The sequence below is a fragment of the Pieris rapae genome, chromosome 3, assembly GCF_905147795.1.
Source record: "Pieris rapae chromosome 3, ilPieRapa1.1, whole genome shotgun sequence".
In the NCBI taxonomy this organism is placed as follows: domain Eukaryota; kingdom Metazoa; phylum Arthropoda; class Insecta; order Lepidoptera; family Pieridae; genus Pieris; species Pieris rapae.
Window position 1 is genome coordinate 8163153 of NC_059511.1, and position 13226 is coordinate 8176378.

Sequence of the window (13226 nt, forward strand, 5' to 3'; positions counted from 1 at the left end):
AAAACACAAGTTACGGAAATACATTTCTTCCCTTTATTATTGCAATGTGAATAATTCCGTAGGAAAACCCTCAAATGCAGATTTTATAGTTAAACCCAATATTGCAAGGTGGTGAACGCCTTACTAATAGACCTCTTAAGCCTAAATTTTAAAAACCTTAATGAGATGGATGAGAACCAGACAAAACGTAAGATTGTGATGTCAATATAGACACACAAACAAAAGAAACACTGTATGTGTGTATGCCTTAGTTTCAATTCTTATCGTTTAAAAAGATTCAGTATACTTTGAAAACACTTGAAGTTGTGTATAGAAAATACAGACCACAATTTAAAATAATACAATCATGCTAACTGTGGTAAAGTCTCAGATTTTTACAATGTCGGCTTTTAACCGAATGTTATAAACATTTTATAATTAAAATATTAACAATAGCAATAACTGAGTATGCTTCGCAATAAAATTTTAATATGACAACATTTAAATATATTAGGAACATAAATCAGTGTTAATAATTATCTTTGTCTGTGAAAAATAGGTGCATTAAGTAAGGAATTTATTTGCAGATATATTAAGAACAATTACACTGGATTCGAACGCGATTATTCATATAAATTTAAAAATAATGACTTTCTTTTTGTTGTGTGAAAATAACCAATAATTAGATTTTTGAAACTACATAATTTTAGAGATATCTAAATATTCTAATTCCACACATTACATTTAATCTATTTTCTCTCTCACCAATTAGCTTATATCTAATCTACGTAATAAAATTTCATATATTTGAGTAAAATTCGATTATGGCAGTTAACGTTAAAAATCTTAAGGGGTAAGGGCTGGTCAAAACTGCTGTTCTGATGAATATTTAGTATAAATGAGTACAGAAAATAAAGTACAGAGTTTTAGTTTGATGGTTGTTAATTATTATCTGTGCACTAAGACATGTCAAATATATTAGATGAGTATTTAGGAAAAATAATCTTATTTATTATTACAAAAATACTGGCCTGGGTGCTCATTAGAACCTAATTTTTATTATTTTTTACATTAAAACTATAAACAAAACTACTATTATGTAATAATTGAAAGATACAACAGATAAAGCGAAATCTTTGGATGCGATTAGGTTTAAAGGTCCCAAATGAACCACAAATAAGTTGGGTCATTAAAAACAAATCGAGATCATCATCAGAACAACAGCGTCACTACTTAATCTATTTGAGTTTCCAAGCTATAAATATATTGACTAGAAGGTAAATACTGAGTATATTCTGCTATATTCATCTAACGCATAACTAGGCCTAAATCTATGAAGTATTTAAAATTTATTAAAAATCATCTTGACAAAAATAACTTGGAGACATAAAATCTGATAAATTTAATATAGCAATTCTGTTTCAATTCCTCAACATTCCTTTAAAATTATTATATTTTTGTTTTGTCATTCAAAGTGCACTATTTTTCATATATCTTTAAAATAAAATATATTGCTAACATCAATAGCAAGATGCTTCAAACTGGCTGAAAAAATATAAAGATACTTAAATATATAATTTAGAATAATTAGGCGAACTAATCCTTATTTTGTGTAAATGTACCATTCGGCATATTGCTCTGATTGCCTCCAAGGAAGGAAGTGAATGTTGTGTCCCGGCTCATGGGGGGTTCGAGTCCTTCAGAAAGTGGTATACAGTCAAGTGTTGGTACAGTATACTCCCTGAAATAATTAGAACAAAATTTGAGACCAAACAATGAGTTTATGTGTTTAAAAAACCTGAATAAGTTTAGGCTATTTTACAGAATGTTACATGAAAAATAATATTATTAGGAATAATGTTTAAAATATGGCTTAAAAATGAGTTATATAGTAAAATTAAAAATAAATATAATCATTAGATTATCAAAACACTATAATTGAAAATGTTGATTTTCATGCCAGTCAAATAAATCAGTGGCGCTACAGCCTTTTATAGTTTGTGGTCAGGGCCTCAGATTTCTTTATCTGTTTTATGATCAATTGTCATTATAACAGACAAGTAGGTGATAGGTACGTAACAAATGTCTATTTATGATTAATCACTTACATGGATACATTATCCTGCGACTGAACAGAATCGTTGACTAGTTGCGGTAAAAGAGCGGGGGGCGGCGGAAGACGCGTCGTGCGGGAGCTGAAGAGGAATACTCCCAGCATAGCCAATAAGTATGATAAGAAATATAATGAGTGGAACTGAAATTACAATAAAGTATTGCCAAAATTAATTTTTTTCATCAAATATTTAATAAAAAAACAGCAATAGCTTGATTTGAGAATTGGCAGTAAATGTAAAATTAGAATCATTTAATATTTATTTTTTTGACGTTCATAAGTGTACAATGTGTTACCTATATGAAAAAATAAATTTTGACTTTGACTTGACTTTGATATAAAATAATAAAAATCTTTACATAAATATATCTAGATAACTGTACAAAATAAAACAAAATATAGTACAGTCAAAACCGTTTACGACGACACAGTTTAGTACAACATACCGGTTATATTGAGCCTGAATCAAAGGTCCCAAATTCCACTGTATATGGCTGTTACGACTATCGGTTTATTGGTTTTTAGGACCAAATATAAGTTGTGCCTTCCATGTCATTATAACAGATTTTGACTGTTCTTATAAATTATTATTTGTCATAGTATATCCCACCTTAAATTGAAATATGAACATTCCTGCAATCAGCGTAAAATAATCAGCTGATAAAAATGACAAGTGCAGCATTATGGCCCCTGCATCTCTCAACATGAAACTTTGCAGTATTTGAAACAGAGTCTGAATGCAACAGTAGCTCCCCAGTTGAAATATTGTATCCACTTCATACCAGTAGAATGTTACCAATTCATTAAAATCTAGAAAGAATGTCTGTAAGCATGAATGTGTTCCCCCGATAAGACCAAGAATGGCCAAATATTCTGAGCATGTTTGGGTTTTGAGCATAATTTCTTGCAAAACTGTCATCAATGCATACAATAATGATCCTCCAAGGCAAAGCATATCTCCTACTAACTGATTTTTACCTAAAAAAAATGTTAAGTATACAGTTTTTAGTACAATAGAGGCTTTAAATATAGGTATTTTCTGAATTATAATAATTTATAGACAAAAAAATCTATTTACCATCAGTAGGAGCACCTTCCACATCAGCCCATACAACACAGACAACAGCCATCAGCCCCAAGGTTGCACCTGTTACATGCACAACACCAAGCCTTTGTCCTCTCCAGGCTCCGCCAACCAATGCAGCACCAACACCGCTACATGCTAGCAACTGTCAGCTCAAGACAGATGTAAATCTTTGTGATAGAATCAAAAGCCAGCTAGCCTCCACATCAAGGATACAGGCCAGGATAACAATCCACCATTTTCTATAAAAATTTAATTGGCCTAATTAAAAAAAATAAACATAGATTAAATTAAAGTTTAAAAATTATAATAATAATGTATATGTTCTCAAATTTCTCACTTACTCAATGTGCATAATAGAAAGGCATTATAGAAATAATATTTTTAGAGGTAAATTCATGAGGTCATTACTTACTTTGATAACTTATTAACACCATTACAGATCAAAGTTGGAGTAAATAAAATGAAAAGTGCTAAATATGGAATAACCAGCTGAGCTGTAGTTGGAAACTGCCAGGTAGCACTCTGAAGAAGAGTGGTTAAAATACATTTTCCACTCAAGAGCAGAGACAGCACTTGACCAAGTGCTATACTACGCCACACTTTCCTAAAAGAAAATGACAAATTCAATTCAGTAATTAACATACAAAATATTTATTTTATTTGTCAAATAGAAAATAAATTATTCAGACCATCGCCCTAACTCCGAAAAGTACTCTTCCACTTTCTCACTAAAACTTAAATTTTCCATGGCAATCCCTTTTCTCTTTTTAATATTTCGTATTTATAGTGTTTTGAACATTAATCAAAATTGCAAAAATAAAATAACTATCCATATTTATATAAACAAACACCAAAACTGAAGTGGTTGGTACTTGGTAAATCGTAAGTTATTTTTTTTAAGATTAAATTACTGTAATTTAGTCTTAACAATTGACACTGAACTTGACAGTTGACTATTGTACAAATCGACCACAGAAGAATAAGGTCGTTAAAGATATCTTTTTCAGTATTATCTTTAATTTTAAGCCGGTTTTTGTTTTTATTAAACATAAACTTAAATTTAAAACTAAGTTGTATTATTTTGAGGATTGTTTTGAATTGTTGAGAATTGGCATATTATATAATATACTAGTTATCTGGCAAAATAACAATTAATATATCTAATATATATATTGGCATAATAGTCCTTACCATGGGAGATGGTATGTAATATATAAAGTCAAATTTATAATGTGTTTGTTTGTTAAATAATGTTTTCTATTTTCTTCTCGTAGAAGATGTAATACGACGACGCCTCCTAATAGATGGAGATGGTACCGGTGACGATAGAAGACTTAATGTTTTGTTAAAAACTTTAATTAAATGGTGTAATGCAAGTGACGAAAGTGCGGAAGAGAGGTAAATTTAGTATTTAATTATTAACTTCGGTAAAATTTGTCAAATGTTTATCTTTGCAATCGCATCGCAATCGCAATTGCATCTTTGATCGATTTATTTTTTATCTTTTTCAGTAAGTCTACACATGATAGAATGTTGGCACAATTAGCTCAATGTGAGTTTGCTGTCACAAAATCTCAGCTTGGTGCAGAAATGATGGCAGCCGAACTTGAAAGTTATGAAAACTTATCTAAAATACTTGAAGATGGTATAGAAATAGCAAAAAAGAATATCGAAAAGAGCAAAGCAGATTTAGCTCAAGCCAAAACAGTCCGAAAAAACCGGATAGAGTATGATGTTTTAGCCAAAGTTATTAGTGATCAACCAGACAGAAAGGAAACTTTAGATCAATTGAGCACATTAAAGAATGAATTAAGTAGTTTAGAGACTACTAAACAACAACTAGAGAGTCGTTTAGGTCTAAGGAAAAAGCAATTTCATGTACTGGTAACTTCTATACATCAGCTACAGGCGTTATTAGATGAACCTGAAAATACAGACACTGCTATAGAGGATGTGGAAATGAAAGAGACAATTGAATCCTAATATGTATTGAGTAAAGTAAAAATTGAATAAAGTGTGAAATTTCTATATTTATAGTATTCATTCATAACTTCTATTAAAATATTATATTAGTATTCTGTAAAAATACCTATAAAATAAATGATCTTGCAAATCATAAAAGCAACCAAGATTTTAAATTATGAACTCTATTACAAACCTGCCTTTTTTGTTAACAGTCTTACATGGCAAATATTAATTTATTAATATCAAAAATAGCTTGAGACCTATATATTGTGTAAATCTAAAACTTACAAGCATTTATATTATATTAGCATAAAAGGCTTTAAATTGTAAACAGTTGCAATAAAAATAAGAGAAACACTAAATAATCCATTTATAATTATAGGGATTGGAAAACCGTCGAGTCATTACGCCCGAAACGGCTCATTACAGCGATAGAAGTCGTAAAAGTAAAGTTTTATCGCGTGTCACGGCATTAATGCTTATTCTCTGTGGACGCAGGCACAAATATGAGAGCATTTTATGTATGCAAGGTAAACTCGTATGCTTGAAGGTCGAACCCCAAATATTTATACGTGTTTTAGGAATTTGAATAAATAAAACACCAAAGCGATTATCATTTTTCATTGTGATTTGAATAATGCATATTATGTTCTTAGGTTTAGATAAAGACACATGAATCAGATAAATTGTAATTACATGTGTAATTTTCAACATTCGTTTTATTGTTTTCGTGTAGCAGACTGAAACAGTTTTACACTTTTATCACAAAAACATGTAAGCATAATATATATTGTGCTATTAATCTACTTAATGGATCATCGTAAATATTTTGTATTGCTTTTTGTTTCTAGCGTTGTTGAGGTATTATTATGGGTTCCTATATTTTTTTTAATTTTTAGGAGTTACAAAATAACTTTGGTGTGATTCAAAAATTGTTTATCATTTTTCGTTGTCTTATCTACAGTAAGAAAATTCCTTTTCGTTAGATACCTCATTCTATAATAATAGAGTTGATTAACTAGAACCTACTGTTAATATTGCAATAATTTATTATTATTCTAAACAAGTATTTACTTGAAGTAGTAATTTCTAACATACGCGTTTCAATCTATACTATTGAGTCATATCTCCAATGTATAAGTTGGGACGATATTTTAATTTCTCTCAGCTGAGGACGGATGATACGATAAGTTATCATTTAGAGTGTTTATTATAACAAAAAAATATGTAACCTTGAAATTCTAACATGTCACGATACTCTCTTAGCTCTTGGGAATACAATTCAACAGTCAACAAAGATATTTACCGTGAAATATAAGTTAAATAAAGTTATAAATTAAGTACAATGCAGGAGTTGGTATAAGTTTACGGCGCAGGTCCTCGATAATACAGTTTACTAGTGAACCGTCAAAGCGGCTACGCGGTCCTTTGAAGCTACACGCGCTACATAAGTCATAGTCAACTTTTAGCCGCGGCATTTGAAATGCCATCGTGGTGGGACTATTTACACTTCAACCGGCAATATCAAAACAAAAGAAATTTAGAGGAAGGTCTATTTCAAATAGCTTCGCAGACGTGTAATATATTGGTGAAAGTAAATAACACGAACAATATAAATTTAACAAGAAACGATAGGAGTGATGAGTACGGTTGTGCGGGGCCTCCTAAGGGGAAAACTTCGATGCAAATTTGTGTTCCGAAGTTTAGAAATAATTCTTTAACTGCGGGCTGCAACCCTGGATTGTCGGTAAGTCATACAAATTGTATATATTGACAGTCACTTAAAAAAAACCCCTCGCTTAAGCCTTTGACGACAAGTTTATTATTATTTATATTAACTGAATAGAAAAGCTAAGTAAGGCTTAAGTAAAATAAATAAAAGTTTTAAGAACTACAAAAAACTCTTGGTAGGACAAATAGGAAAACTACAAATATATATTAAGTGGAGTTTTCTGTCATAATAACTGCTATAAATTGTTTGCTATATTCGTTGTATATACATATTTAGGTACATATTATCAATTATTTTTTTACTAGGTATATGAAATACAAACTGAGGTCATCGAATTTCAATCGTCAAGCTTTCTTGGGGTAAATATTTATCGTAAGATATAAGTTGAACAAAACGTTACAACTTACAACTATTAAGTATCTTATCCTACGAAGGTGATGTCATAATAATTAAAAGGACGATAACTTCCGGATGAAATATAGCATACTATGAAACAAAGCTTGCATGAATAACGCGTTTAATAGATTGATGAGTTTACCGCTACCGAAGCAGATAAAAAGTTCTTTGCTAAAATTTATCCAATAATTATGTCTCCTTTTATTTCTATTCTTTATAATTAACACTACAGTAAAATTTTCTAATGACAACCGCTTCTTGGTATTTTTTTTTTCATATGGTTTAGGGTTTCAATGATATCGCTGATAAATCCAAACTTGAATTATAAAAAGTATATTTACGAATGGTAATACTGCAGCATGACCCAGGCACGGTTAAACTTTCAAGGTAGACCTCAGTTATTTCTAGTAATTTTAGACAATAGAGCTTTTTAGAATTTTACACAAAGCCGCTTCAAATTGCCCATGAAAATACAAAATCATTGCCTACGCTATTAGACCTGACAACCAATAAATGTCTTCAGTGTTAAAGATGCATACGCGCGTGAGACATGTGCATTGTATTTATCGGAAATCGACGATATTTTAAAGTTTTTAAACGAACCGCATCGTTCCTACATTCCTTCTATGCATTCATACTTGTGTAGTTAGCAAAAATACTTGCAAGCTGATTCAATTTGAGGTGAATGCTCCTTTTTATTATATATTAGTTTTAAGTCTTTCATTGCGTGTCGTGGTATATATCGATTTTATAAAGAACCGACCGCTGCATTAGCTTCGCCCCGACTAGTGAGTGACCTTGTTCCAATTATTCACTTTTACCTTTCGGTTTGTTTTTCGGACAGACCGCGAATTTTACGTTTGTAAATTGTGGTCGAAGGCTATTATAAGCATGATAGCAAATCTCAGATAGCTATTCAAAATTACAGAGTACAAAATGGTTGAATAAATAGTTTTTGGTACACATGTGCGTAAGTATAAAACTAAAATAAACTAATTAAGTTTATAATAAAATTCCTACTACAATAGTTAAGGATATTGATTATTTCGATAATATGTTTTATCATAGTGTACATTAAGGCTATATAATCAGCTTTCTGTGACCTTGTATGTGTATTTAAAATTAGTATGAAGAAAGTTCCAAAATAAAAAATATTGGTAAGTTTTGCTGTCTGCAAAAGTTGGCTGTTAAATTTCCATTTCAAGTTAGAATATTTAGCTAAGCATTGCCTGAGGCAGTAATATTTTAATGTCATGCCCCAGTTTACAATCGTATCGCATATCTACGCGACCGTAGCACCGTAGCCCCGTAGCATGCCTACAGTTCCTCGTAGCATGCTTGCATGCCGTTTATAATGATGTAATCGGTTCCTGCAATTTTCTTCAAAGTTTTCACCGAAAGTTTATAATTGAATAATTGTTTGTTAGAAAAGTGTTACTTTGTTGCCATCTTTTAAGTGACGGTAGCCTCTCAAGAAGAGGATTTTATTGAAAGCAAAGACTAAGCTGTGTTAAACATAATACAATAATATGCTTTTTATATTATATTATAACCATTTTAAAATATAATACTATATTAATATGGTCTAAGATGTAGTTTCTAAGATTTATTCATCTTAAAACTTTTTTTATCCATACGTTTTTACTTATAAGTTGCATAGTAACAATAAAGGATAATATGATATTTAACTATTTCAATGACTTTAATGAGAGTAATGCTTTCTTACTATATAGCGCAAAACTATCTACATACCCACCCGGGATTTATTGTGAGGTCAAATCTATTAATCTTTTCTCTCAACCCGTACATGGTTAAGGTCTCTTTAGCACTTATACACAATACACATACAAGTTTTTTTTAAGTGTTAGTTATACTGGCCTTTTCTTAACAAGTATAATATACATATTATGATGTTTGCAAACTTAAAATATTTACTTCCGAAAACCAAAGCCTTCTGACTTTCATGCATTAATTGTCCAAGAATATCATAAATGAGCCACGAAGGAGGCTAATATGTGCTTATTTATCGAACAGGTATTCACTGCCACGTGTTTCTTTTAGTGTGATTAAAGTGGAGCGCTTTGAACTAACAACACTTATAAATAATTGTTGAGTAAATAAACATTGTTTATTCGAGGTAGTATGCAATTGGCTTGGTATCAAGCCAATTTTCCTTGAAAGCGTAATTAATTTTTCGTCAGTAATTTGTAAATTTTCTAATAAAATAATAGTGTTTTTGTAACACGTCTAATTGAATCTCCTTTCATAGAATATATTATGAGTATGGTACTCCGAACTTTTAATTAACTTAAACCCACGCTTAGTAACAAATTGTTTTGGTTTTATTTTTTAGATTAACAAATAAACGTTTTGTTGAAAATTATAGAATAAGAAAAAAATCGTAGCATAGCGTGTGCAAGTTGCGTAGCGTTGAATTAATGTGGTCATCAATCTTCGTAGGCGCTAGGTAGATTTCTAAGATTAACTTATGGCCAATCATAAACTACATAAAATGCGTTCTGTCATGCAATGATATGATTCTTCGTATGGTATAGTGTGTTTCGCGCGTTTATGTCGCTTGGCTAACTTGGTTTTGACATAATATCCGTATATTTATTAATATTTATCACATTAATAAATTCATATAAATTAGTACAGTTCTTATGATCAATTTAATGTCCCGTGAATGTCCCTGACCATGTGCAATAAACATTTTTACGATTTCTAATAACGAGCATTATTGCAACCTTCGGAGATCCATTAAACACTTCAGAATCATACAATCTTTAAGCACTTATGATATATTGCTTATTCGATCTCATGTGAACTTTTAATAGCTTTCTAAACTGCATTGTGTTACTTTGTAGATAGATATACGTAACATTTAAATTGTTTGTTCGTCTGTTATTGTGTCGGAATAGTTTAACGTAATAGCTATAGCTATCTATATTTAAGTATTTCAACCAGAAAATTTAATTAATATTATTTTTAGTATATAAACATTTTATTTGCGTCAGTAATTCTTAGTCAGTCTTATCAGTTTATCTTTATTCTAGCGCCTACAGGTTAAATTAAAAGATTGTGTGTACAAGCTATGAAAATAAATAATTTTATTGTAAAATCCTCTTCTTCATCTATTCAAAAAGGGTAGTCACCATGACTACCTTTTTTTATTTTTCCAGTCCTTTTTGAGAGTAATGGCAGCAAAATAGTAAGATTCGAAGGCGTTAAAACGACAGAAGAATTACGAATTAATTATAAATAAAAGTTATTTTGAACTCTGCTGAGATTCTTGCCCGTTCTTCTCAGACAAGGCCTTCTGGTAGCTTTGCGAATGGATAGCGTAGTCTTGCTCTTTCGTGAATTTTGTAAACAATCTTGACATTATAAGCATGCTCTTAGACGCATCTAAACTGAATAAACGTATTTGATTTTGATTTTTGAACTCATTGTGAGGATATGAAACCGTCAATGGCACTTATACATGCCCGGATTAAATATATTTTTATTGCATATTAAAGTCATATAACAAAGTTGGCTGATAAACCAAGCTGATAAAGCTTAATATGAAGTATTTGTATGTCTCATTATAAGTCCCCGTAATTATTCGAAATTATTTTTAAAAATTGATTGGTATCAAATAAATTTAACAATTATATTTCAAGTTCAAATATGACTCAGAAGTAATTAGAAACCCAATCGATTTACTGGTATAGCCTATTATTTGTTTATCTTTTTTATTATCTATGTATTTTCATAGTTTTTTAGCATTCGTAAACATTGTTTGTCATTAGCGTACTGTACCTGTTTCTATGTAGGATTACCAAACATTGTTCTGAATACCATGATAAAAAATAATTTTATATTTCGTTAACGTAATAATAATATGTTAAGTGTATTTTTTTGTAGTTTACTACGTGTGACAAACAAGTCAGGCACATGCGTTGCAGTTTTTAGAGGAAAAATCCAAGGCCTATATTGTATTGTAGATAAAAAGGTATATATACAGCAGTCTATATACCTTTTTATCTATATATTTTTTTATTTACATGTATACCTTGCTCATTAGCCCTTCATAAGCGCGACGGAATTTATGGGCTCATAGAGGGAAATATGGTGAAGCAAAAGATAGAACAACCCATATTTATAAGTATAATTATATGTTTATGCCATATGTAACTGACATAGATCATTTATGTATAGAAGAAAATTTTCAGTAATTTCTAGTATTAAAGCATACAGTCATTCTATTTAGTTTTTGTGTTTTTTATTAAAAAAACTTAATCGTTACTAATAAGGAATTCATCCATCATTATTAATTATTATTGTATTCTCTTTTCTTCTAATTTTGTGCAAATTTCGCAGCATTTTCTCTTCAAATTCAATTCTCCGCTACTTAGACATAGATATAGACATTTTACGAGTAAGGAAATTTATCAAAATATAGTCTCTGCGTAATAATCATTATTTCTCAAGAATGGTCACCCTACTGGCATGTTTCACGTCCGATAGCAGCACCTCACGCGATGTCACCTGCGGATTGTCGGCCGCGGCTGATGTTGACAAAGCGATTGAATCGCAGATTGATATGTTGATAGAATCGAATGCTAAACGATAAAACATACCCAATTTAGAATATGCGGTACCTTTATTTCTAGTTGGAACACTGCGGTTTCACACACTGTTATTCGGCAGTATAAAGATAAAAGAAACAAATACGCCATAATCTAAATAACTACGGTCTTACCAAACCAAAATAACAAACTTCTCCTAAAATAATTTGCTTGTTCCCACGCAGTAATTTAAAAGAAAAGTTTCTGCCAAAATAAAATATATGACGTATATAAACGTGCTTTTCCTAAGATTTTCTAGTTTCTGTTTTTAGCACGTTTAAGCAAATGGACATACTAAAACAGCATTATAATTAGTATTGAATAAAAGTGGTTGCGTGGTTGCAGTAGTTAGCAATTGAGAAGAAACTTCCGGAAATGGTTTACAAGCATTTATCATTAATGGTGGAAAAGTGGTTAAGTGGATTTGGGTGGGCCATACAGTTCGCATGAATAATAATAATAATAATAATTTATTTATATATAATGGCAGATAGAAAAAGCGGGTAACAAAGGGGAAAGTGCCACCTGGAAAATGAAAGAGAATTTTTTCTCTTGCATATAATGGTGGCTGATTGAAGAGAATAAGAATATATATAGAAATAAAATATAGAAATAGAATTAGAAATTGAGAATGAGCTTAAGGAAATTGCTGGACAAGATTGTAAGAAAAATGCTCAAGACAGAGAGATGGAGCTAATTGGAGGGGGCCTATACCCTAAGAGGTCCTTAAAAAAATATTTTTTTTTGAGTGTGTGTATAATTTGTAAATGTTTCAAGGAATAAATTAAACTTAATTATTATTGTTATTATCTTAAATGGTAGGCTTAAGCCATGTACGTTTAGCCCCAAAACATTTAACTGTTTGGTAAAAAAAAAAGATCGCATTTAATTGTTATGTTTTTATAATATGTATTACCAAATTTTTATATTCACCAAATCAGTAGGGTTACATTTTAATGTAATGTCAGTTCTGTCCTCTTCATATTTTTATGTCAAATAGTGTTTTCGCTTTGATGGAAAGAGTTTAGTTAAGACTCCCAGAAGAAGAACTCAATGAGGCTAATATATATTTTATGAATATAAAATTACAACATTCATGAGACTATAACAAAAGCCGTTATATAAATGTAAAACGTAAGAACAGAAAGTTGAACCTAAAAGCACTTTGCAAAAAGCTTCCGGCGTGTTCTAATGTATCAACAAGACATTGCGGACTAACAATAGTGTGTATCTTTTACACTGCAAACACATTACCCAGAGATATCAAAGCAAAATCTTTGAAATATTTTTCCTAGAATTTTAAGTATGTCTTTTTCAATCGTACTATTTGGAATTGTATAC

At 30.6% G+C, this 13226-nt stretch overlaps 4 protein-coding genes across 4 annotated transcripts in view; 2 read left to right on the top strand and 2 right to left on the bottom strand.

The window, feature by feature from the left end:
- Positions 1-10: 10 nt before the first annotated feature.
- Positions 11-3302, bottom strand: LOC111003381 (solute carrier family 35 member F1-like). The gene is made up of 4 exons (XM_022273839.2): positions 3171-3302; positions 2703-3070; positions 2088-2233; positions 11-1720 (listed from the first exon to the last, which is right to left on the bottom strand). Exons 1-4 carry the CDS (start codon positions 3220-3222, stop codon positions 1576-1578), a joined length of 711 nt encoding a protein of 236 aa, XP_022129531.2. The 5' UTR covers positions 3223-3302; the 3' UTR covers positions 11-1575.
- LOC111003382 (solute carrier family 35 member F2-like) lies at positions 3278-4056 on the bottom strand. Its single transcript, XM_022273840.2, has 3 exons — positions 3869-4056; positions 3592-3783; positions 3278-3418 (listed from the first exon to the last, which is right to left on the bottom strand). Exons 1-3 carry the CDS (start codon positions 3925-3927, stop codon positions 3325-3327), a joined length of 345 nt encoding a protein of 114 aa, XP_022129532.1. The 5' UTR covers positions 3928-4056; the 3' UTR covers positions 3278-3324.
- Positions 4057-4238: 182 nt separating this feature from the next.
- LOC111003320 (THO complex subunit 7 homolog) lies at positions 4239-5207 on the top strand. The gene is made up of 3 exons (XM_022273758.2): positions 4239-4381; positions 4454-4577; positions 4691-5207. The coding sequence occupies exons 1-3, from the start codon at positions 4372-4374 to the stop codon at positions 5160-5162; spliced, it is 606 nt and encodes a 201-aa protein (XP_022129450.1). The 5' UTR covers positions 4239-4371; the 3' UTR covers positions 5163-5207.
- A 1363-nt stretch (positions 5208-6570) lies between these two features.
- LOC111003367 (5'-3' exonuclease PLD3) overlaps positions 6571-13226 on the top strand; it is a 29953-nt gene continuing 23297 nt past the window's right edge. Inside the window, exon 1 of the mRNA XM_045634713.1 lies at positions 6571-6891. Coding sequence (XP_045490669.1) covers positions 6628-6891 — 264 coding nt within the window. The 5' untranslated portion in view covers positions 6571-6627. The remainder of the gene's footprint in view (positions 6892-13226) is intronic.

What these genes read in the sequence shown, in the direction of transcription:
- LOC111003382 (XM_022273840.2), bottom strand. Translation starts at nt 3,927, where the DNA reads ATGGAAAATTTAAGTTTTAGTGAGAAAGTGGAAGAGTACTTTTCGGAG. An exon ending in TTTTCGGAGTTAGGGCGATG is followed by an intron (nt 3,784 to 3,868) that starts GTCTGAATAATT and finishes ATTTTCTTTTAG; the next exon opens with GAAAGTGTGGCGTAGTATAG. An exon ending in GGTGTTAATAAGTTATCAAA is followed by an intron (nt 3,419 to 3,591) that starts GTAAGTAATGAC and finishes AAATTTTTATAG; the next exon opens with AAAATGGTGGATTGTTATCC.
- LOC111003320 (XM_022273758.2), top strand. An exon ending in GACGAAAGTGCGGAAGAGAG is followed by an intron (nt 4,578 to 4,690) that starts GTAAATTTAGTA and finishes TATCTTTTTCAG; the next exon opens with TAAGTCTACACATGATAGAA.
- LOC111003381 (XM_022273839.2), bottom strand. Translation starts at nt 3,222, where the DNA reads ATGGCTGTTGTCTGTGTTGTATGGGCTGATGTGGAAGGTGCTCCTACT. An exon ending in GGAAGGTGCTCCTACTGATG is followed by an intron (nt 3,071 to 3,170) that starts GTAAATAGATTT and finishes CATTTTTTTTAG; the next exon opens with GTAAAAATCAGTTAGTAGGA. An exon ending in TCGCAGGATAATGTATCCAT is followed by an intron (nt 1,721 to 2,087) that starts GTAAGTGATTAA and finishes TAATTATTTCAG; the next exon opens with GGAGTATACTGTACCAACAC.